Here is a 22,500-nt window from a genome sequence, read left to right on the forward strand (position 1 = left end):
GAGAGAGAGAGAGAGAGAGAGAGAGCCAAGGATAGAGGGTGTGGAGAGAGAGAGAGAGAGAGAGAGAGAGAGAGAGAGAGAGAGAGAGAGAGAGAGCAAGGATAGAGGGTGTGGAGAGAGAGAGAGAGAGCAAGGATAGAGGGTGTGGAGAGAGAGAGAGAGAGAGAGAGAGAGAGAGAGAGAGAGAGAGAAGGATAGAGGGTGTGGAGAGAGAGAGAGAGAAGGATAGAGGGTGTGGAGAGAGAGAGAGTGAGAGAGAGAGAGAGAGAGAGCCAAGGATAGAGGGTGTGGAGAGAGAGAGAGAGAGAGAGAGAGAGAGAGAGAGAAGGATAGAGGGTGTGGAGAGAGAGAGAGAGAGAGAGAGAGAGAAGGATAGAGGGTGTGGAGAGAGAGAGAGAGAGAGAGAGAGAGAGAGACAGACAGACAGACAGACAGACAGACAGAGTGAAGGATAGAGGATGGAGAGAGAGAGAGAGAGAGAGAGAGAGAGAGAGAGAGAGAGAGAGAGACAAGGAGAGAGGGGGTGGAGAGAGAGAGAGAGAGAGAGAGAGAGAGAGAGAGAGAGAGAGGGTGTGGAGAGAGGAGAGAGAGAGAGAGAGAGAGAGAGAGAGAGAGAGAAGGATAGAGGGTGTGGAGAGAGAGAGAGAGAGAGAGAGAGAGAGAGAGAGAGAGAGAGAGAGAGAGAGAAGGAGAGAGGGTGTGGAGAGAGGAGAGAGAGAGAGAGAGAGAGAGAGAGAGAGAGAGAGAGAGAGAGAGAGAGAGAGAGAGAGAGACAGACAGACAGACAGACAGACAGACAGACAGACAGACAGACGGTGCATGTAAACTTGATCAGTAAGGGCAGGACAGGTCGGACTGACTTGACAGGGGATGGGAGAGGAGAAGTGGCAGGGGTTGGGGGTGGGGTTGGGGTGTAGGGGTGATGGGTAGGAGTTGAGAGGGGGGCGGGGTGGGGATTGGGGAGAGGGCGGCTGGTGCATGATGATGGAGAAACCACCACACAATTAGCGAAGTGCTTAGCACGTGCTTTTCAAAACAAGTTTGCTTCCAGATTTCATGTTTTGTTGTTTTTATTCTTCTAGCTAGCTGCAAAGGAAATACGAAAAAGAAATTAAAAAAGAAAGAAAAAGAAAATGAATAGAATCAACTGAAACAAAATGGTGTTGACGTTGACAGACATTTCCTGTCTATTGCGGGTTCTTTTCTTTAATTTTTATTATCGCCCATGTAAAACAAAACAAACAAACAAAGAACATCAAACAAAGTAAAGAACACGATAGATATCATGCCATAAAACTTGCACCCACCAAATACACCCCAGTATGTCTGTCACTGTTGGCCTGTGTCTGTCCGCTTCTCCGTTTTTCTGTGATCTGTATCTGTCTGTCTGTCTGTCCGTCTTTGTCTCTATAGTATGTCTTTCTCTGTATACTATTCTTGATACTTATAATGCGCAGACGGAGACCAAACTCCAAGTGCTTTCCAAACACGAAGTCATTGGCACAAGAGACCGTCTGACTGGGTGAAGTGGACTCGTAGCTTTGGCGTTCGTCTTTCGATTCCTGTCTCATTCAGTCAGGCTTCACTTCAGTCTGGCGTACACGTGTAAATCATTGGAGTGGATTTTTTCTCTCTCTTTTTCTTCAGAATTTTGCCAGGGACAGCACTTTTGTTGCCGTGGGTTATTCAACGTGCGCTAACTGCACGGAACCTCCGCTTATCGTCTCATCCAAATGACTAAAGTATATATATATATATATATATATATATATATATATATATATATATATATATATATATATATATATATGTGTGTGTGTGTGTGTGTGTGTGTGTGTGTGTGTGTGTGTGTGTGTGTGTGTGTGTGTGTGTGTGTGTGTGTGTGTTAGCATTTCAAAATTGACAGTACTTCGCCTTTTTATTGCAAAACCAAAGATGGGTGATTGTGTAATTAGAGATGTTGCCACTTTTATTTACTATGCTTTCTGTTTTGGAGCGGACGGACTGTGATTTTGTGTGTGTTTTTGTCTGTTGTTGAATAAAAAATGCGTAACCAAATGACTATTTTCTTTTTCTTGGATCTGGTTTTTTTTTTCCTTAATAATATCATTGTTTTCATGTGTAGGTCTTTTTCATGTTGACAGGCTGGTGGCCTTTGCATTCATTACATTTCATGAGTCTCGTTTCTGGCTCTTGTCTCACAAACAAAACAAGAGAGGCAAGGCCTTCAAGACTCACTTGTGATAAAATCCAAGCTTTTCATGTATTGAGTATAATTTCAAAATGTATTGTTTAAGATGAAAAAGATCAGTTTAAAGCGAATTAAGTCCCCTAGCATTAATTACAGGGTAATTTCCCTTTTTTTTACTATCTGCACCAAAACGTTTGCAAAATAAATATAACTTCCATGCTTAGCAAAAGAAGTTCCTGTTTGAACAAAAAATGATAATAATGACTGCTCTTGTTGTTGGGTCAGAATATCAGATCAAAGTGCCAAGTTTAGAGAATACAAAAAAATATAAATATAACAGTAAATGCAGTTTGCATATAATTAGGCTTCATTTTTTTTTGGTGCCCATCCCAGAGGTGCAATATTGTTTTAAACAAGATGACTGGAAAGAACTGAATTTTTCCTATTTTTATGCCTAATTTGGTGTCAACTGACAAAGTATTTGCAGAGAAAATGTCAATGTTAAAGTTTACCACGGACACACAGACACACAGACAGACAGACACACACACACACACACACACACACAGACAACCGAAAACCGGGTTAAAACATAGACTCACTTTGTTTACACAAGTGAGTCAAAAAGCAGTCAAACAGACACGTGAGCACTTTCAATTTCAGTTCCTCAAGGAGGCGTCAATGCGTTCGGAAAAATCCATATACGCGACACCATAGCTGCTAGGCTGATGCCTGACACGGCGCAGCATAATCCAACGTAGCAGTCAGGCCTTGAGTGCATGCATACTTATTTGTGTACCTATCAGACTGGATTTCTTTTCTGCAGAATTTTGTCAGAGAACAACACTTATATTGCCTTGGGCTCTTTTTCAGTGCGCCAAACGCGTGCTGCACACAGGACCTCAGTTTATCGTCTCATCCGAATGACTGGACACTTTACATTTTTTTCAGTCAAACCTGAGAGAAAGAGCAAGACCGGGATTCAAACCCTGACCCTCACGGACACTGTGTTCGTTAGATACGCGTCTTAACCATTTTGCCACCTTTTCTCCTTACAAGACAAGACAAGACAAGACAAGACACGACAAAACCAGACACGACAGTGCTGATTTCTGGTCAGTATTTTCTCGACCGCACTCTCTCCAGTCGTCGAGAGAGAGAGAGAGAGAGAGAACGAGGCTGGTCAGACAAGGCAGCGATGGTTGTCGCGTGTTAATGAATAGCGACTGGCGTGTCCACACGCTGGATAGTTCACGGACATCGAGAGAAGAAGAAAAAGAAGCGGCTTGCTTGAGTGTTGGTTATTTATCTCCCCCATGAGGCTTTTTCATTTTCTTTTCCATTCGTCCTTTTTGTGGAGGGGTGGGGTGGGGTTGAAGGACGTAGACGGCTGGAGACGGGAGGGGTGGCGGCGGCGCTGTAAATGGAATAAACACCCAACCTTGCACTATATATATATATATATATATATATATATATATATACACACACACTTTTTCACACACACAACTACAGACACACATACACATTATATATATATATATATATATATATATATATATATATACATATATATATATATATATATATATATATTTCTAGATACATTGACAATATATGTATATAGATAGATAGATATGGATGTGTACATATGTACGTGTGTGTGTGTGTGTGTGTGTGTGTGTGTGTGTGTGTGTGCGCGCGCGCTCAGAAATGTATTCATTTATTGAAAATTGATTATCATTTTTTTCTGTATTCGTTCTTTGATTTCAGTTAATTCATTTATTTTGTTTCCTTATCTATTTGTTTATTTATTTTCTCATGTCTTGATTTTATTGTTTACCTTATGTTTTTTTTGTATTTACTTTATCAATTCATTTCCGATCAAATCGTAGGTCAGCCGAATCTGTCTTGTTGACCAAAGGGCACGCTTTGTGTTGATGATTTGCGACGTGAAATGAAGGTCAGTTCGCACCCCGCCACCACCACCACCACCACCACCACCACTCTCCCACCCGCACACCCAACACCCCACATCGTCCCTCCCAGGCCCCCCCCCCCCACCTCTCACACACACACACACATACCAGTTTTTCATGACCCTGACCAGTGCAATGACTAGGTGTGCGCTTTTCACGAGAAAAAGAAAAGACAAAAAAAAAAAAAAAAAAAAAAAAAAAAAAAAAAAAAAGACAAGAAAACCGACAAGAAAACCGACAGAATTACAGGAAAGCTTCATTTACAATTTCAAGATGTCAAAGCGTGCAAACTAATCTGTGATATGCGACACCACAAGAGAGAGAGCGAGAAGGAAAGAGAGAGAGAGAGAGAGAGAGAGAGAGAGAGAGAGAGAGAGCGATGCCTAACGCATAAACAGTGCACTTGTAAGGCCTTGACAGCCTACCGTAGCTTTCTATTTATAAGAAAAGAAAAAATATACGAAAAAGAAAAAAAAAGTAAAGAAAAGAAAATGAAAAATGACAGTCAGGAAACAGACATACACAGAACAAAATAGAGGGAAGAAATACAAAAGAAATGTGGAGAAAGGACAAAACCTTGAAGTTGGGCAGAAAAGGAAAAAAAACAAACAAACAAAAAAAACCCCCCAACCCAAAACAAAAAAAAAAAACACCCATAAGAGAGAGAGAGAGAGAAGAAGAAAAAGAAAGGGAAGAAAGGAAGCAAGAAGAGAGAAAAAAGATCGTGCAGGACATGAGTCATTGAAATCACCGAACGAAAACACAACAACAACAACACCAAAAAGTGGGGTAGGTCGACAGACAAAACGAAGTAAAGAAAGAACAACACCAAAGAAAGAAAGAACGTTAGAAAGAAAAAAAGAAAGAAAGGAAAAAAAAGAGATTCAAAACAATAATCTGCCTGTCAAAGAGTCCACGACACTGAAGGACCGAGAAAAGCTGAAGCCGTCATTGACCGTTCACAAGCCACCTGACTTGGATCAAGGCATTCAGTGGGTAGCAAGGGAAGTGCCCCCCTCCCCCCCTCCCCCTCCACCCCATTCTCACCTCATCCCGCCACCCCCTTTCCCCGATCTCCATTCGCCTCTGCCTCCGCTTACCATCTCCCTCCCTCCGACTACAGAATGTCAGTGAAGGACCATCGCCTCAGTGACAGCTTTCGATCATAATTTCCGTGACTGACCATCTCTTCAGTGACAGCTTACAGTCAGGATGTCAGTGAAGAATCATCGCCTCAGTAACAGCTTTCGATCATAATTTCCGTGACTGACCATCTCTTCAGTGACAGCTTACAGTCAGGATGTCAGTGAAGGACCACGCCTTAATGACAGCTTACAGTCAGTATGTCAGTGAAGGATCATCGCCTCAGTGACAGTTTACAGTCAGGATGTCAGTGAAGGACCATCGCCTCAGTGACAGTTTACAATCAGGATGTCAGTGAAGGACCATCGCCTCAGTGACAGCTTACAGTCAGGATGTCACTGAAGGACCATGGCCTCAATAACAGCTTACAGTCAGGATGTAAGTGAAAGACCATCGCCTCAATGACAGCTTACAGTCAGGATGTAAGTGAAGGACCATCGCCTCAGTGACAGCTTACAGTCAGTATATCAGTGAAGGACCATCGCCTCAATGACAGCTTACTGTCAGGATGTCAGTGAAGGACCATCGCCTCAGTGACAGCTTACAATCAGGATGTCAGTGAAGGACCATCGCCTCAGTGACAGCTTACAGTCAGGATGACAGTGAAGGACCATCGCCTTAATGACAGCTTACAGTCAGGATGTCAGTGAAGGACCATCGCCTCAATGACAGCTTACAGTCAATATGTCAGTGAAGGACCATCGCCTCAATGACAGCTTACAGTCAGTATGTCAGTGAAGGACCATCGCCTCAATGACAGCTTACAGTCAGTATGTTAGTGAAGGACCATCGCCTCAGTGACAGTTTACAGTCAGGATGTCAGTGAATGACCATCGCCTCAATGACAGCTTACAGTCAGGATGTCAGTGAAGGACCATCGCCTTAATGACAGCTTACAGTCAGTATGTCAGTGAAGGATCATCGCCTCAATGACAACTTACAGTCAGGATGTCAGTGAAGGACCATCGCCTCAGTGACTGCTTACAGTCAGGATGTCAGTGAAGGACCATCGCCTCAATGACAATTTACAGTCAGGATGTCAGTGAAGGACCATCGCCTCAATGACAGTTTACAGTCAGGATGTCAGTGAAGGACCATCCCCTCAATGACAGCGTACAGTCAGGATGTCAGTGAAGGACCATCGCCTCAGTGACAGTTTACAGTCAGGATGTCAGTCACAGTTCTTTTTCTGGATTTCTTTATCCTTGGGTTGCTTTTTACTTTCGTTAGGCAAACTCAGTTACACCACTTAAAGGTTACACAAAAAGTAACAAACTGTACTTCACTTTCATGCCGCTCTTACCTGATTTCACCAATGTTTCTCAGTCAAAGGGTTAAAGTTCTGTGAGAGAGGCAAGAGATCACCTGAGCTCTTTCTACGTCGAATGTCCTCTGCATCCTTCGAGAAAAAAAAAAAGAAAAAAAGAGAGAGACAGGGCAAGATGGGATTGAGGGGAGTGGGGATGAGGGACGGGGGAGGGAAAGAGAAAGATATGGAGAGGAGGGGGGGGGGGGGGGGGTGGGAGGAGAGAGAGAGAGAGAGAGAGAGGGGGGGGGGGGGGGGGGGGGGGGGAAGGAAGCGAGGGGGGAGGGAACTATTGGAGAGGAAGTTAGCGACTCCTCGCAAGGAGTGATTTGCCATTTTGACAGAAGGTCGTCTGTGCGAGTCTTGTTTGTCGAATGTCACGACGTAATCGGATTACTGTTGGGGAGAAAGAAAACAAAAAGCAGTACTGCTGCTGGGCGTTAAAATCTTTGATGATCGCCGCCATCTTTCTTAACGCTTCTTTCTTTGGTAATTAGTTCATTCATATGGTGACATTTACATAGATTTTCCAAACAGTAGATGACAAAAAAGGACAAGAAAGACGAAAAATGATTGAATTCATGAATAAGATTATCTTTTCTTTCCACTTCTTTGTTCCAGCCTCTTTTGTCTGCCATTCTCCGTCATTTTTTTTTTTTTTGGGGGGGTGGGTGGGGTGGGGGGGGGGGGGGTGGCTGTCTTTCTCTGTTTTAGAACCCCTCATTTCTTGTATTATGTCTCTTCCATAGGTATTGTGTATCTTTTCCGCCCCTTTCAGAAATAGAATGGTTTAATTTAGGGAAGGAAATGTACATTGTCATGAATAGTTTACAGTGCCTAAACTGACCAAAAGAGAAAAAAACGAAAACCAAAAAGTCATTTGACAACTTGTCACCCAGTTATAAGTGTACTCAAAATCTATTTCCGTTAAAAACAACAACAACAACAAAAACCCAAAACAAAACAAACAAACAAACAAACAAACAAACAAACAAAAACAAACCCCAAAACAAACAAAAAACAACAACAAACAAACCCACCAAACAAACACAAAAAAACTAAACAACAACAACAAACAAAAAAACAAACAAAACAAAACAACAACAAAAACAAAGAAAGAAAGACACAAACAACAACAACAACAAAACAAAACGACGTAGAAAAGAGTGGACAAATGAATGTCACATTCTCATAGAACACTTTTGTAACTTTTTTTATATTGAACTTACATACTTACCGCCCATTTTACCGTTTGTCATGTAGCTGGAGGGCAGCAACTTTGTTGAAGAACTTGCTTCCCCCCCCCTCCACCCCCCCCCCCCCCCCCCAACTTTCCGGCCGTTCTGGAATTACCTTCCGTTGACATCTTGTGCGAATTCTTGTGTGTTTTTTTTCCGGCCATCTTTTCAGGAAACATGTTTCTTTGAGACATTTCTTGGGGGATGAGGGGGTACTTGGAGTGTGGGGGGATGATGATGGGGGGAAATGGGGGTTGGGGGTGTCAGGTTTTCAGTTTTGCAGCCGAAGATATTGTGTGTCTTTTTTTTTTTATATATTCCTTTTCGATATATTTTCTGGGACACATTTCCTGTTTACCTGTAACTATAGTGTTTTGTTGTTTGTTTCCCTACCTCTAACCTTTATTTATTTATTTTTTTTTTTTTTTTGAGGGGGTCAGGGGGTTGGGGGTTGGATGGGAGAGGTGGGGGGGAGGGAGAGAAAGATCCATTGTTTGATCACACTCAGTAGAATCAGCTCACATCGATAGTTAGCGTGATTCGAATGTGGTCGACACACGACTCTTGGGTCGGTAGCAGTGCAGTTGGCTGTAGTGGGTGGAGTTTTCTTTCGGGAGAGAATGAAAGTTCGATTTAGGCTGGGGAAAGGTTATTAGGTTATTTCTTGGTTGTTTTGTTTGTTTGTTTGTTTTTTCTGTACTGTACGTTGGGGCATTTGAAAATGAAATGGAATGAAAAAAGTATTTAAAAAATGTGTGTGTGTGTGTGTGTGCGTGCGTGCGTGCGTGCGTGCGTGTGTGCGTGCGCGTGTGTGTGCGTGCGCGCGTGTGTGTGTGTGTGTGTGTGTGTGTGTGCGCGCGCGCGCGTGTGTCTGTGTTCTTCGTGTTCGTCCCTCGGGGCGCAAGCTGAATCAGAGAGAGAGAGAGAGAGAGAGAGAGAGAGAATCAATTCTTGTCTGCTCTGTGACCAGCGCTGCATAATAACACGTGCCGCTTGCAGCAAAAGAACCCTTCCACTGAACACACCACACCACACCACACCACACTACAAAGACATACCGCAGCAACCAGAAAGTATTATATTGCTGCCCCGATAGAGATCTCTTTATGGTACTGAAATCGGCATGCATGCTTCTCGATGCGAGAGAATGCGGGAGGCAAAAAGGCTGATAAAAAGTGCCCGTTTACGGTTATGGATGAGAACGAGGGTGAGAATGGAATGTCTCTATGTACGCACCTTTTTTTTTCCCCCAAGACCTGACTAAGCGCGTTGGGTTGTGCTGCTGGTCAGGCATCTGCTTGGCGGATGTGGTGTGGCGTGTGTGGATTTGTCCGAACGCAGTGACGCCTCCTTGAGCTACTGAAACTGAAAACTGAAACTGATTTATTTATTTATTTATGTAAGCTTATCTATTATTTATTCACCTTTTTTTTTCTCAAGGCCTGACTAAGCGCGTTGGGTTACGCTGCTGGTCAGGCATCTGCTTGGCAGATGTAGTGTAGCGTATATGGATTTGTCCGAACGCAATGACGCCTCCTTGAGCTACTGAAACTGAAACTGAAACTGCACATATCAAACACACAGAATGAATGAAGAAATGAATGAATGAATCAATAAATGAATTAATGAATGAATCAATGAATGAACTCGAATTTAATCTTCTGTTGGCAAAAGAACTTTTCCGTTGGTAACAGAATGACAAACTGCGCTGCTGTGGTCAGGTAACAAGATCCTGTTGCCGTGCTCAAACACTCCTCCAACTCCATGGAACTGCTGAGGGAGGGTGACAATGGGGGACCGGGGGAGGAGGAGGGGGTTGCGGGGTGGGGGGGTGGGGGGGTGCGGTTAGGTAAAATACTGACACAATGGACAGGAAAATGATTTGCAGGGACACAGGCTTTGACTCACAACCGACAGAGCTGGGGGACTCTGGTGAACAGTTCATCTGTGAGGACCCCCAACGACCCTTCACATTGTTAGGGACGCAGAAGAAGAAGAAGAAGAAGAAGACGATGCGTATCGCCAAAGTGCATCTTCACCCATTTTTCTTTTTCTCATCCGCAGATGAATGTGTCTTCCTATCAATTTATTCTGGTAGATTTTTTCTACAGAAATTTGCCAGGATCATCCGTTTTGTTGCAGTGAGTTCTTGTACGTGCGCTAAAAGCATGCTGCGCACGGGGCCTCGATTTATGGTCTGATCAAAAAAAGTCTAGCGTCCAGACCATCACCCAAGGTTCAGTGGAGAGGAAGTAAAAGAAATCCAGGTCCGTGTAAAGGAATCGAACCAGTGGGCCTTCGTTTCCTAGTTGGCCGCTTTGCCACTATGCCACCACTCCACAATGTCTTGAAGACTATATTCTTTATGTGCACGCTGTCTTGAAGACACCATCCTTTGCTGAAGGTATAAGAGATCGTTGTCTTGAAGACATCATTCTTCGTTGTAGGTATAAGTGCACGCTGTGTTGAATACCATTCTTCTCTGTCGGTGTAACTGCACGCTGTGTTGAAGACATTAGTGATTATTGGTTGTAGTTTTAAGTGCACGATGTCTTGAAGACATTGTTCTTCTCTGTGCGTATAACTGAACGCTGTCTTGAAGATACTAATCTTCGCTGTCGGTCTAATTGCGCACTGTCTTGAAGACAATATTTTCGCTGTTGGTTTAAGTGCACGGTGTCTTAAAGACTCAATCATTCGCTGTCTGTCTAATTGCGTACTGTCTGGAAGACAATTCTTCGCTGCAGGTATAAGTGCACGCTGTCTTTCAGACATAATCATTCGCTGTAGCTTTACGTGTACGCTGTCTTGAAGACACAGTTCTTTGGTGTAGGTATAACTGCAAATTGTCTTGAAGACACCATTCTTCGCTGTATCTTTACGTGTACGCTGTCTTGAAGACACAGTTCTTTGATGAAGGTGAAAGTTCACGCTTTTTTTTAGGCTGTAGCTTAAAGTGCACAGTGTCCTGGAGCCACCTAAATTTTTTTTTTCTCGTGTGCAGAAAGTGTACACTGTGCAGGTGTTAATGTCGTTACAGAAACGCCACTGATGCATAGGGTAAGATGCACTGACCATGACAGCAAGATTGTTCAGACAGAAAACGAAAAGCTTGTATCCTTCAAGGAACGTGGCTCTATGCGGTTTCTGAAAACAGGTGGCTTTGTTTTCTGGTCAATTACGTGAAAGTTTTGTTTTGTTTTGTTTTGGTTTTGTAGTGTGTGTGTGTGTGTGTGTGTGTGTGTGTGTGTGTGTGTGTGTGTGTGTGAGAGAGAGAGAGAGAGAGAGAGAGAGAGAGAGAGAGAGAGAGATTTTGCTTTTGCAGTTTTTAAAGATTTTTGTTATGTGTTCACGCACGTATGCACACACACGTACATGTACACGCACGTACACTTAATAAACCACCTAACACACAGGCACACAAACATCTTCACCTTCATGTGCGTGTGTGAGAGAGACAAAAAGGTGGAGAGATAGACAGACAGATAAATAGAGAGAGAGAGAGAGAGAGAGAGAGAGAGAGAGAGAGAGAGAGCCTACTGTCTTCCCCAGTTTGATTTGATTTTCCTATTCACAAGTTTCCATGAATCGATTTTGAGACGTCGACAAGGGAGGCCATTCAAATATTTGCAGAAAAAAACAAACAAACAAATAAAACAAAACCACCCCCACTCCGAAAATATCCACCCTGACGGAATCGATAAAAGAATCCTCCTCTATCTATCTATCTGTCTGCACACACACACACACACACACACACACACACACACACACACACACACACACACATATATATATATATATATATATATATATATATTATCAGCCATCCAGCCAGTCAATCACCCAAACAGCCAGTTAACCTTTTAACCAGCCCGTCCTGCTAAGATTACACCAATTTCAGCCGTGTCCTTACAAAGAAAATTATGATAATTAAATATGAAATTACCATTTCATTACTAACGACGGCGCCTGCTTTAAAAACACACACACACACACACAAACCTGAGAAACTGAGGATTAAAACTATCTCACTCTAGGGTCATCAGGGTGAAAATTGCACATTGTCATGAATTATGCATCGCTGTAAGATACCGGTCTTCCGCCCAAAAATTATCACCTGCGAAAAGTGTCACCGAAACGAAAGTTGTCGCCCTTGCGAAATAGATACACACTTTACGTGAATTGCGACTAAACTGCACTGCAGTTACTTTAGTGCAGTAATAGGGTGATTCTTCTTCAGTGATATGTGTGAGGTATGCAAAACAACACTGTTAATGTTGATGGAAAGTGATTCAACAGGAGACAGTATAACGTTCGATGCAGGTGGAAAAATTGTTGTCCTTTGCGACAAGTTTGAGGCGGAAGTGACATGTTTGAGATAATTCACTTCTTGTCTGTATTCGCGTCTGTAGCGATCTAATGCTATCTCTTTCTCTAACTTTGATGCATATATACATCTTCCTGTCTCTTATTTTCCTATTTACTTATACACCGATATCTATCTGCTTACCCTTTTTTTTTTTCTCAAGGCCTGACTTAGCGCGTTGGGTTACGCTGCTAGTCAGGCATCTCCTTGGCAGATGTGGTGTAACGTGTATGGATTTATCCGAACGCAGTGACGCCTCTGAGTAGTTAGAACTGAACTCAGTCTCTTTCTTTATCTGATTATCTGAGTGTAATTAATTGTCTGAGAGAGAGAGAGAGAGAGAGAGAGAGAGAGAGAATGTTGCCAAACTTGAGGGTTTTTTTATAGAATAAATTACTACATAGCCCCACAAGATTTCAAAGAAACTGTTCTGGATTAGTCGTCGCTGGCGACAAAGTTCCAGCTGGCGACAAATTCTATGTGGGTACGAGGGCAGATAAAAGTTGTCGCCGGCGACAGATTTCGTGTTCGGCAACGATTTGGGGAACGAGGTCTGTCAAACCTGTCGCTGGCGACAGTTATGGCAGGCGAGACAACTTTGGGCTATTCCGCACTGAACAGGAAGAATTCGGCAGCAGAGGGGAATCAAGTAACGGAACAGTCACAGGCATCAGAGATTCATAGCTTTTGCCTTCATATCGATTCAAGGACAGGGAGGGGGCATCATATTATTGGCATCAGAAGAAGCGTGTTTGGGTTCCAGAGTGGTGGCGGAGTGTGATATCTGTTCTGGTGAGCTGTGTGTGTGTGTGTGTGTGTGTGTGTGTGTGTGTGTGTGTGTGTGTGTGAGAGAGAGAGAGAGAGAGAGAGAGAGAGAGAGAGAGAGAGAGAGAGAGAGAGAGAGAGAGAGAGAGAGAGAGGAAGTTAGATAGGATAACCCCCGTACACTGATTTTATTAGTGAACTGAACTCGGTTCATGTGAAACATTTTCACATATTTCATATAATTGTATAGGTAGCGCTGTCAACATCTCGCTTTGAAGCTAAGTTCCACATAGTGAGCGAGGGGATAATGAGGGGTACAGAGAGAGAGAGAGAGAGAGAGAGAGAGAGAGAGAGAGAGAGCTCGATTGTCACTTGATGATACGTCGTCGGTAAATGAAACTGTGCCTGGGTGAGCACGAGCAGATCTGCACTTGTTAAAAAAAGAAAAGAAGAAGAAACAAGAAAAAAGAAAAAAAAGAAAGAAAAAGAAACAAACGGTGAAAGCAGGTGTCTTGTCTTTCCCTTTCCCTCTTTGCCCTTTATCTTCTCCATCTTCCCCTTCTTCCCCACATCTCTCCTCTGCCCACCCCCCCCTCCCCTGCCCCCTCTCTCCCCCTACCTACCATTTCTCTGTCTTTGTTTCTCTCCCTTTTCCCCTTACTCCTCCCTCACTTCCCATTCCCCTTGTCAACATTTTGGTCTCCTTCACGTATTGTTAATTGCCTTAGTCATTGATATGTTGTATTTGGTTTACACACACACACACACACACACACACACACACACACACACACACACATATATATATATATATATATATATATATATATATATATACTAAAATCTTTATTTTATTTTATTTTTTTAAACTATAGTTATCAGCTGGTCATCCTGATGATTTAACCGTTTTGTTGCACATACACATTATATATGTCTCTGTCTGTCTGTATGTCTGTATCTGTCTGTATCTACCTGTCTGTCTGTCTCTCACTCACTCAGTCTCCTTTCCACTTGCCCCTTCCATCTCCTTTTTGTTCAACATTTCGGTTTCTTACACATACTGGCGTTTATTCACAAATGTTGTTTTTTCCCCCCAGTCATCATTGGTAGACTCATTCGTGTATTTATTAGATATCTATTACACTTATTATTGGTTTGCAGGCGACTGCCATAGTTCGTGTGTTTTGTTGTTGTCTGTGCTCATTTCGTTTTCCCCACTTAAAAAAAATGTATACTCTATTATATTGTCTTTTTTTCTTATTTCTTTTTGTTTGTGTGTGTGTGCTTTTTTGTCGTAATCTGGTATGCTCGGTTGCAGATTGATTTTTTATTTTTTTAGTCGCTTTTGGTGTTGGTCACGTGACGTGGTGGGTGTGTTGCGTCAATGTTGCAGACGATGTCGCAGTATGTTCACATCCCCTGAACAGCAGGCAGCCATAAACTGGGACCGGTACTCCAGGTAATCTCTGATGAAGCTCCACTGCTGGCCATATTACTGGATTCCCCGCCCCCCCCCCCCCCCCCCCCAACCCCCCTCTCACCCAATTGCTTTGCCTAACAACAACCGTCTGATGGATTTTACTCTTCCATGCTTGTCGACATATTTGATGTGTTAACTGGCTCCATTTCTCTGTTTCTGCCTACGTACGTCCATCTGGAGTTACTTTCCCGTTTTTTCTGCTTTCGTAACCTCAAGGAAGTTACTTGTGGTGGCATTTTCCTGCTTGCCTAATGATCTGGAGTTGCTGGCCTTGTATTTCTACTTGAACGTGTGTCTATGTTTTACATTTATTTGCTTATTTATCATCATTGTTTTGTCTGTGCGCTTAGAGTTGACTTAATCAAGATTTTGCGCCTTATAAATATTATTTTTATTAGTAGTAGTATTTTTATGTATTTATCTATTATTTCTATTTCTATTTTATTTTTTTAAATCATATTTATTATTATTATTATTATTATTATTATTATTATTATTATTATTATATCTTTTTCTCAAGGCCTGACTAAGCGCGTTGGGTTACGCTGCTGGTCAGGCATCTGCTTGGCAGATGTGGTGTAGCGTATATGGATTTGACTGAACGCAGTGACGCCTTCTTGAGCTACTGATACTGATTGATACTCTATTTGTCTAACCTCATGGAGGTTACTTGTGGTGGCGTTTTCCTGCTTTCCAAAAGATCTGGAATATGTGCCATGTATTTCTACTTGCCGAACCTAATGGGATTTACTTGCGGTGACATTTTCCTACTTGCCTACAGATCTGGAGTTACGTGCCTTGTGTTTCTGCGTGCCTGACCTAATGGGAGTTAACTGCGGTGGCGTTTTTCCTGCTTGCCTAAAGATCTGGAGTTACTTGCCTATTTTCTGCTTGCCCAACCTCATGGCAGTTAAAAATATTTGTGTTGGCGTTTTCCTGCTTGACTAACGATCTGGAATTACTTGCCATATATTTCTGTTTGCCCAACCTCATGGACATTATTTGTGTTGGATTTTTCCTGCTTGACTAACGATCTGGTATTACTTAACATATATTTCTGTTTGCCCAGCCTCATGGAAATTATTTGTGTTGGATTTTTCCTGCTTGCCTAACGATCTGGGATTACTTACCATATATTTCTGTTTGCCAAACCTCATGGAAATTATTTGTGTTGGATATTTCCTGCTTGCCTAACGATCTGGGATTACTTACCATATATTTCTGTTTGCCCAACCTCATGGAAATTATTTGTGTTGAATTTTTCCTGCTTGCCTAACGATCTGGGATTACTTACCATATATTTCTGTTTGCCCAACCTCATGGAAATTATTTGTGTTGGATTTTTCCTGCTTGACTAACAATCTGGGATTACTTACCATATATTATTTCTGTTTGCCCAACCTCATGGAAATTATTTGTGTTGGAATTTTCCTGCTTGCCTAAAGATCTGGAATTGATTGTCATATATTTCTGTTTGCCCGACCTTATGCAATCTATTTGTTGTGGCGTTTTCCTCCTTGCCTATTGATATGGAATTACATGCCATATATTTCTGATTGCTTGCCTCATGGAAAGTATTTATGATGGCATTTTCCTGGTTGCTTAACGATCTTGAACTACTTGCCATATATTTCGGTTTGCCCAACTTCATGGAATTAGTTTATAGCTCATAATATTCCTTGTGACCCCGGTACACTTGGCGATAAAGACATATTATATTCTATTTTATCTCCAGGTATTGTGTCATTTTCCACAATTTGCCTTACCACTTTCAGTTACTGAGCCATTTTCTACTTGCCTTACAACTTTGAGTTTCTGAGCCATTTCTCCCACCTTGGCTTACCACTTGGGAGTTTTTGAGTCATTTCCCCAAACTGCCAAACCACTTGGAGTTTCTGAGCAATTTTCTCCATTTAGCCTCACAACTTGGAGTTACTGAGCCATTTATTTCAACGTGCTGTACCATTAGGAGTTTCTGACTTACTGCCCCCAACTTACCTTACCACTTGGAGTTTCCGAGCCATTTTCCCTAACTTGCTTTGCCATTCAGAGTTACTGAGCCAATTTCTACTTGCTTTACCACTTGGAAAATTTCTGAGTCATTTCCCCCAAATTGCCTTACCACTTGGAGGTTTTGAGTTTTTGAGCCAATTTCTATTTGCCCTCCCACTTGGGGTTTCTGAGCCAGTTTCTGCTGGCCTTACCACTTTGAGTTTCTAAGTCATTTTTACCCAACTTGCCTTACCACTTTGAGTTACTGAGCCATATCCCCCAAATTACCTTACCACTTTTAGTAACTTAGCCATTTCCCAAAACTGCCTTACCACTTGGATTTACTGAACCATTTCCCCCGAATTGTCTTACCACTTGGATTTACTGAGCCATTTCCCCGAAATTGTCTTACACGTTTAGTTACTGAACCATTTCCTCCAACTAACCTTACCACTTGGAGCTTTGAGCCAGTTTCTACTTGCCTTATATATTTTGGAGTTTCGCAGACAATTTCTACTTGCCATACCACTTGGAGGTAATGAGCCATTTTCCCCAAGTAGCCTGACACTTTTAGCGCTTTTAGTTACTGAACCATTTCCCCCAACTAGCCTTACCACTGGGAGTTTTTGAGTCAATTTCTACTTGCCTTACCACTTTGAGTTACTGAACCATTTTCTACTTACTTTACCACTTCGATTTACTTAGCCATTTTACCAAGTTACAGTTCCAGTTTATTTCACTTGCCAAAGCGCCTAATGAACCACTTTTTCATTTATTAGCTTTTTTCCTGAAGTTACGAACTGTGTCGTTTGTTTCCACTTGCCTAACGTGGAGTTGCTGTCGCATTTTTTTTTCTGATTGCCTAATGTCTTGGAGCTGCTGTTGCATTTTTATCTGCTTGCTTATCTTCTAGGAGTTGCTATGACATTTCTATCTGCTTGCATATCTTCTTGGACTCATTGTCGCATATTTATCTCTTTGTCTATTCTCTTGAACTTACTGTCGCATTTTTATCCGATTGTATGTGCTTGCCTGACCACTTGACCGTACTGTTGCACCTTTATCCGCATGTCTGTCCTTTTGGACTTGCTGTCACATTTTTTATCTGCATGCCTGACCACTTGGACTCATTGTCGCATAGTTATCTCTTTGTCTATTCTCTTGAACTTACTGTCGAATTTTTATCCGACTGTCTATCCTCTTGGAGTTAATGTCGCAGTTTTGTCTGCTTGCCTATCCTCTTGGACTTGGAAGGAATGTGTTACTTTTCTTTTTATTGCTGTAATCACTTCCCGGGCTGGTGACCGTGTAGGCCTTCTCACTAGTTGCGTATTCACTTTCTTTACTGGTTGTGTTACTGATGCACAGTTATGCCCCCCCCCCCCCTCCCCCCCCCCCCCCGCTCCATTTGAGAGGTCACAAGAAGCGTCAAGTTACAGCAGGATGAAGTAGCCGTGTTGGTTTGCACACAAAGTCGCAACGCGGCTACTCGAGAACTGTTTTGTTAAATGGGCAATTTGAACATTGTTGACAGTATATATTATAGTAAAGTATTGTATAGTATAGTAGTGCAGTGCAGTGCAGTGCGGTGCGGTGCGGTGCAGTGAGGTGTAGTGTTGTGTTGCATAGAGTAGTAATGTATAGTAGTGTGTAGTTGAGAAGCAGTGTATGATATAACCGTGTGCGGTATATCAGCGTATAATAAGTGTGGTGTGGTGTAGTGTGGAGTGGAATAGCATGGCGTGGCGTGGCGTGCAATGTATGGCATGGTATGGCATAACATGGTATGGTATGATATAGCATGGCATGGCATTCACATGGTATAGTAGGGTAATGTAGGGTAGGGTAGGGTAGGGTAGGGGATAAGGCAATATTGTGTCGTCTTGTCCTGTCCAGCAATATCTTGTCATGTTTTGTCAATCCTTTTTTGTTGGGGTGAAATGTGGAATAAGGGCTGGTGTCCCCCAGAGGACTCACTGAAGCATCGTCAACAGAAACTCATATGCTCCGGAATATGACTGGGAATTGCAACACTCGATAATTGTCCAGTTCCAGCGACGGCAGTGTGTGTGTGTGTGTGTGTGTGTGTGTGTGTGTGTGTGTGTGTGTGTGTGTGTGTGTGTGTGTGTGACAGAGAGAGAGAAACCCTATGCAAGCTCAATATCCGTGCGCGCGCAACTCATGCATTCCCCCACATACTAACATCTTACTGTACTGTACTATACTGTATTGTCCTGTACTGTACTGTAATGCTGTGCTGTGTTGTGCTGTGCTGTACCGTGCTGTGCTGTGCTGTGTCGTGCTGTGCTGTACTGTGCTGTGCTATGCAGTTATAAGCTGCACTGTAGCGCTCCATACTGTGCTGTGCTGTACTTTACTGTGGTTTGCTGTACTGCATTGTTTTGTCCTGTGGTGTACTGTACCGTCTCTACTGTGCTGTGCTTTGCTGTGTTGTACTGTTCTGCGCTGTACTCTGTTACAGTGTGCTTTGCTGTGTCGTACTGTTGTGTACTGTACTGACCTGTACTGTGTTGTGCCACAGTGTGTGCTGTACTGTAATTGCATCGTATTGTGTTATACTGTATAGAAGTGTGTTGTAATGTATTGTGTTTATGCTGCTCTGCATTGAATTTTTCATCTTTTTTTCTTTCTTTTTCTTGTGAACACTAATTTCTCCATAGGAATTTAGCTCACCCCGAGAAGAACGTGTGACCACTGTATAAGACGTCCTTTGCTTCTTCTTTTCATTTTCGTTTTCGTTTTCCTTCACCCCTTTTGTCTGTAGGTCTGTTTGTTTCCATGTAACAGTGGATTTTTCTCCAAACGTTTCACCCAGTGTAACGTCCCAAATCGCCCCCCACCCCCTCGCGTAGGTCCCCCGTGGCTCTTGTCAGTGTCCCCCGGGAGACTTGTCATTGTCCTAAATCGTCCCCCGGGGATCATTTTAGTGTCCAGAAACATTCCCCCGTTCCCATGGGGACGTTCTGGGACGCCCCCCCCCCTCCATGCTGGTTTGGTCCCCCCAGACATTCCATGAAAATCCGTCCCAAGACGTGGCCACCCCCACCCCACCCCCACCCCACCCCACACACACCCCCAATAAAAGAAGAAAAAAAACGAAAAAAAGTTACACTCCTTCCACATAATGTTTGCGCGCGCATGCATACATGTGTGTATGTATATGAGTGCATGTACACGTGTATATATGTGTGTAATTTGGGACGTTACACCAGGACAACTTCACTCACTGTCGTGGGTTCTTTTACGTGCACTGAGTGCATGCTGCTCTCGGCACCTGAGTTGACCGTCTCAGTCCAAAAGACTAGCCCCCAGTCTACCATTCACGTTCATGTTGCAGTGGATAGGAGCAGACTAAAAAAAATTCTCTTGTGTTTGTGGGAACCGAACTTGGGACCATACTTCCTAGTCAGGAGCTTTGCCCACGAGGCTACCATCTTCTACGCGTCTCTTTGTGTCTCCGTCTCTCTCTTTCTCTGTCTGTGCCTCTTTCTCTCTGTCTCACTTCGTACCTCTCTCTGTCTCTCTTCCTCTTCTTCTTCTTCCTCTCTCTCTCACTCTCTCTGTCTTTCTCTGTCTCTCTGTCTGTCTGTCTTTGTTTCTCCGACTGTCTATATGTCGTTTTTTTTGCGTGTTTGTTGTATCATCCCCTTTCATCAGGTCAGGATAGAAACAATCCCACTGCTCTTGTACCATTTTCCCTCAATAAAACAAAACATTCGTTTCGTTTGCTCTCTCCCTCCCTCCCTCCCTCACTATCTCTCTTTCTCTGTCTGTCTGTCTGTCTCTCTCTCTCGCTCTCGGTCTCGTTCATTCTCTCCCGTTTTTCTGTGCCATCTTGAGATCTTTCCTGCCTTCAGCACAATCCCAAATGAATTCATTAGTGTGAACTCCCCCCCCCCCTCCTCCCACTTCTACCGACACCTAGTTAGCATCCTTCTTTGTCCTTAACCTCAACATCTCACGTTCTAGTTTGATTTTTTTTTTTATAGTTGTGCCTGTGACATTTCGTCTTTTCTTTTTGGACTTAATTGCTGATCTTGTTAATCAGATTCTTCAGGACATCCGAACGTTGGAAGAAACACGTTTCCTTTGATCAGTTATGTGATTAACATGAGGTCCTTTAAGGATAAGCGAAATTCGGGATGAACCGCACAGCTATTCATTTCAGTGGTTTTGTTGTTTTTTTTTTTTTTTTTTTTTACAGCGTTTCGTCTAAAATTCCTCAGACAAAAGGTAGCATCGCTGATAAAAGCTTGCACGTACAATACGTGCTATTAAAGTTATATTCTTTGTCCAGTAGTGGTGAATCAGAGTCATTTTTTTTTCTTTTATCTTATATATAAATATATGTGTATATATATATATTTTTTTTTCTTTTTATAAATAAACATGTTGTATTAAAAATAGCAGTAAGTGCGATGGCTTCTTACATCATACGAGGGTCGCAAAATTCGTGTTCAAATGACAAAGGACAATGATATTGTGAAATCACTACAGTTTTATTTCCCCCTTTATTTATATTCATCCCATGAATGCGAAGGATTTGTTTGGCTTTTTGTGTTCTATAGATGAGAATGTATAAGTTGCCGTGAATTATTCATTCAGAACCGAACTGATGAGACCATTGTTTGTTGTTTCGGTTTTTGAAATATACCGAAGAAGAATCCCACCCATAAGTTTGGTTATAAGGTTCTTCCTCTGATACTCGACTTCTCAGGATACCTCACGTTAGAAGTAAGACCTATGGATACAGATCGTTTTCTTTTCAATCGCCAAAGACGTGGAACAAGCTCCCTGATAACCTCCGTCATTCTGATTCCCTCGCATCTTTTAAATCTCGTCTCAAAACTCACCTTTTCCCTCAGCAATAAGTTCAATTGTGGCAGGCCCACTTCCTTTGCGTTAGCTGTGCTTGACTATATGTGTATACATATGTATGTGTACATAACTACATGCATGTATATGAATGTGTATTGTGTGTGCGTGTGTTTATGTAAGTTTGTGCCTGCCTATGTGTGCGTATGTGTTAGGGTAGCTGTTAGATACACATGTATGTTAAAATGTATGTATGCAGCGTGTGTGTGTGTGTGTGTGTGCGTGCGTGCGTGCGTGCGTGCGTGCGTGCGTGTGTGTGTGTGTGTGTGTGTGTGTGTGTGTAGTCACATTTTGGTGTGTGTATGTAACATAGATATGATGTATTTTGTTAACAAAAGCGTTTTTATAAAGCACCTAGAGCAGATTTCTGGATAGTGTGCTATATAAGTATCCATTATTATTATTATTATTATTATAAGGTGTGGGTGTTTTCCGATGAACTGTTTCGGTTCGTTACCAGCTTATTCGTATCGGTGAAAGCCTAGGAAAACCGGTGTCGTTGACGCTTACCTAAGCATTGGAGGTATAATATATGTCAGAATGTACCCACTCAGGGAATTGGCCAATATGGTTTTCTCCCTTGTCCTTGTGAAATAACCCACCTCACAACAGTCATCGTCACACCGTTCCTCTTTGGGGATGTCTCAAGCGACGGTACTGTGACACGCAACCGTCTCGTGATATGTTTCAGAAAGAAAATAAATTTCCATCATAACTTTGGAAACTAGTCCATGCTTCCATTACTGCTTTTTTGGGTTATGCCTGTGGGAATCAAAGGCTCTTTTCGGGTCATGGTAGTTTTTTTTTTTTGCACCCACGATATTATCCTCGATATGAATCATGTGAATTTAAAGGTTTTCTTTTTATATTCCCACCCTGCAATTAACCCATTTTACTGACCTCTCACGACCATCTATCCATAAATTCGTGTTCATCATAACTTTGGAAACTAGTCCACGCTTCCATACTGCTTTTTTGGGTTATGCCTGTGGGAATCAAAGGCTCTTTTCGGGTCATGGTCGTTTTTTTTTTGCACCCACGATATTATCCTCGATATGAATCATGTGAATTTAAAGGTTTTCTTTTTATATTTCCACCCTGCAATTAACCCATTTTACTGACCTCTCACGACCATCTATCC

The 22,500-nt window shown here is 42.5% G+C and overlaps 1 protein-coding gene across 2 annotated transcripts in view; it reads left to right on the forward strand.

The window, feature by feature from the left end:
• LOC143284279 (glycine receptor subunit alpha-2-like) overlaps positions 1-22,500 on the forward strand; it is a 95,870-nt gene that overhangs the window by 8,549 nt on the left and 64,821 nt on the right. Inside the window, exon 2 of one of the 2 annotated variants that reach the window (XM_076590971.1) lies at positions 14,385-14,450. The exons of the other annotated variant lie outside the window; for it this stretch is intronic. Within the exon in view, the coding sequence (XP_076447086.1) occupies positions 14,385-14,450 (66 nt within the window). The remainder of the gene's footprint in view (positions 1-14,384; positions 14,451-22,500) is intronic. 2 annotated transcript variants of the gene reach the window in all.

Source organism: Babylonia areolata, chromosome 7, assembly GCF_041734735.1.
Source record: "Babylonia areolata isolate BAREFJ2019XMU chromosome 7, ASM4173473v1, whole genome shotgun sequence".
In the NCBI taxonomy this organism is placed as follows: Eukaryota; Metazoa; Mollusca; class Gastropoda; order Neogastropoda; family Buccinidae; genus Babylonia; species Babylonia areolata.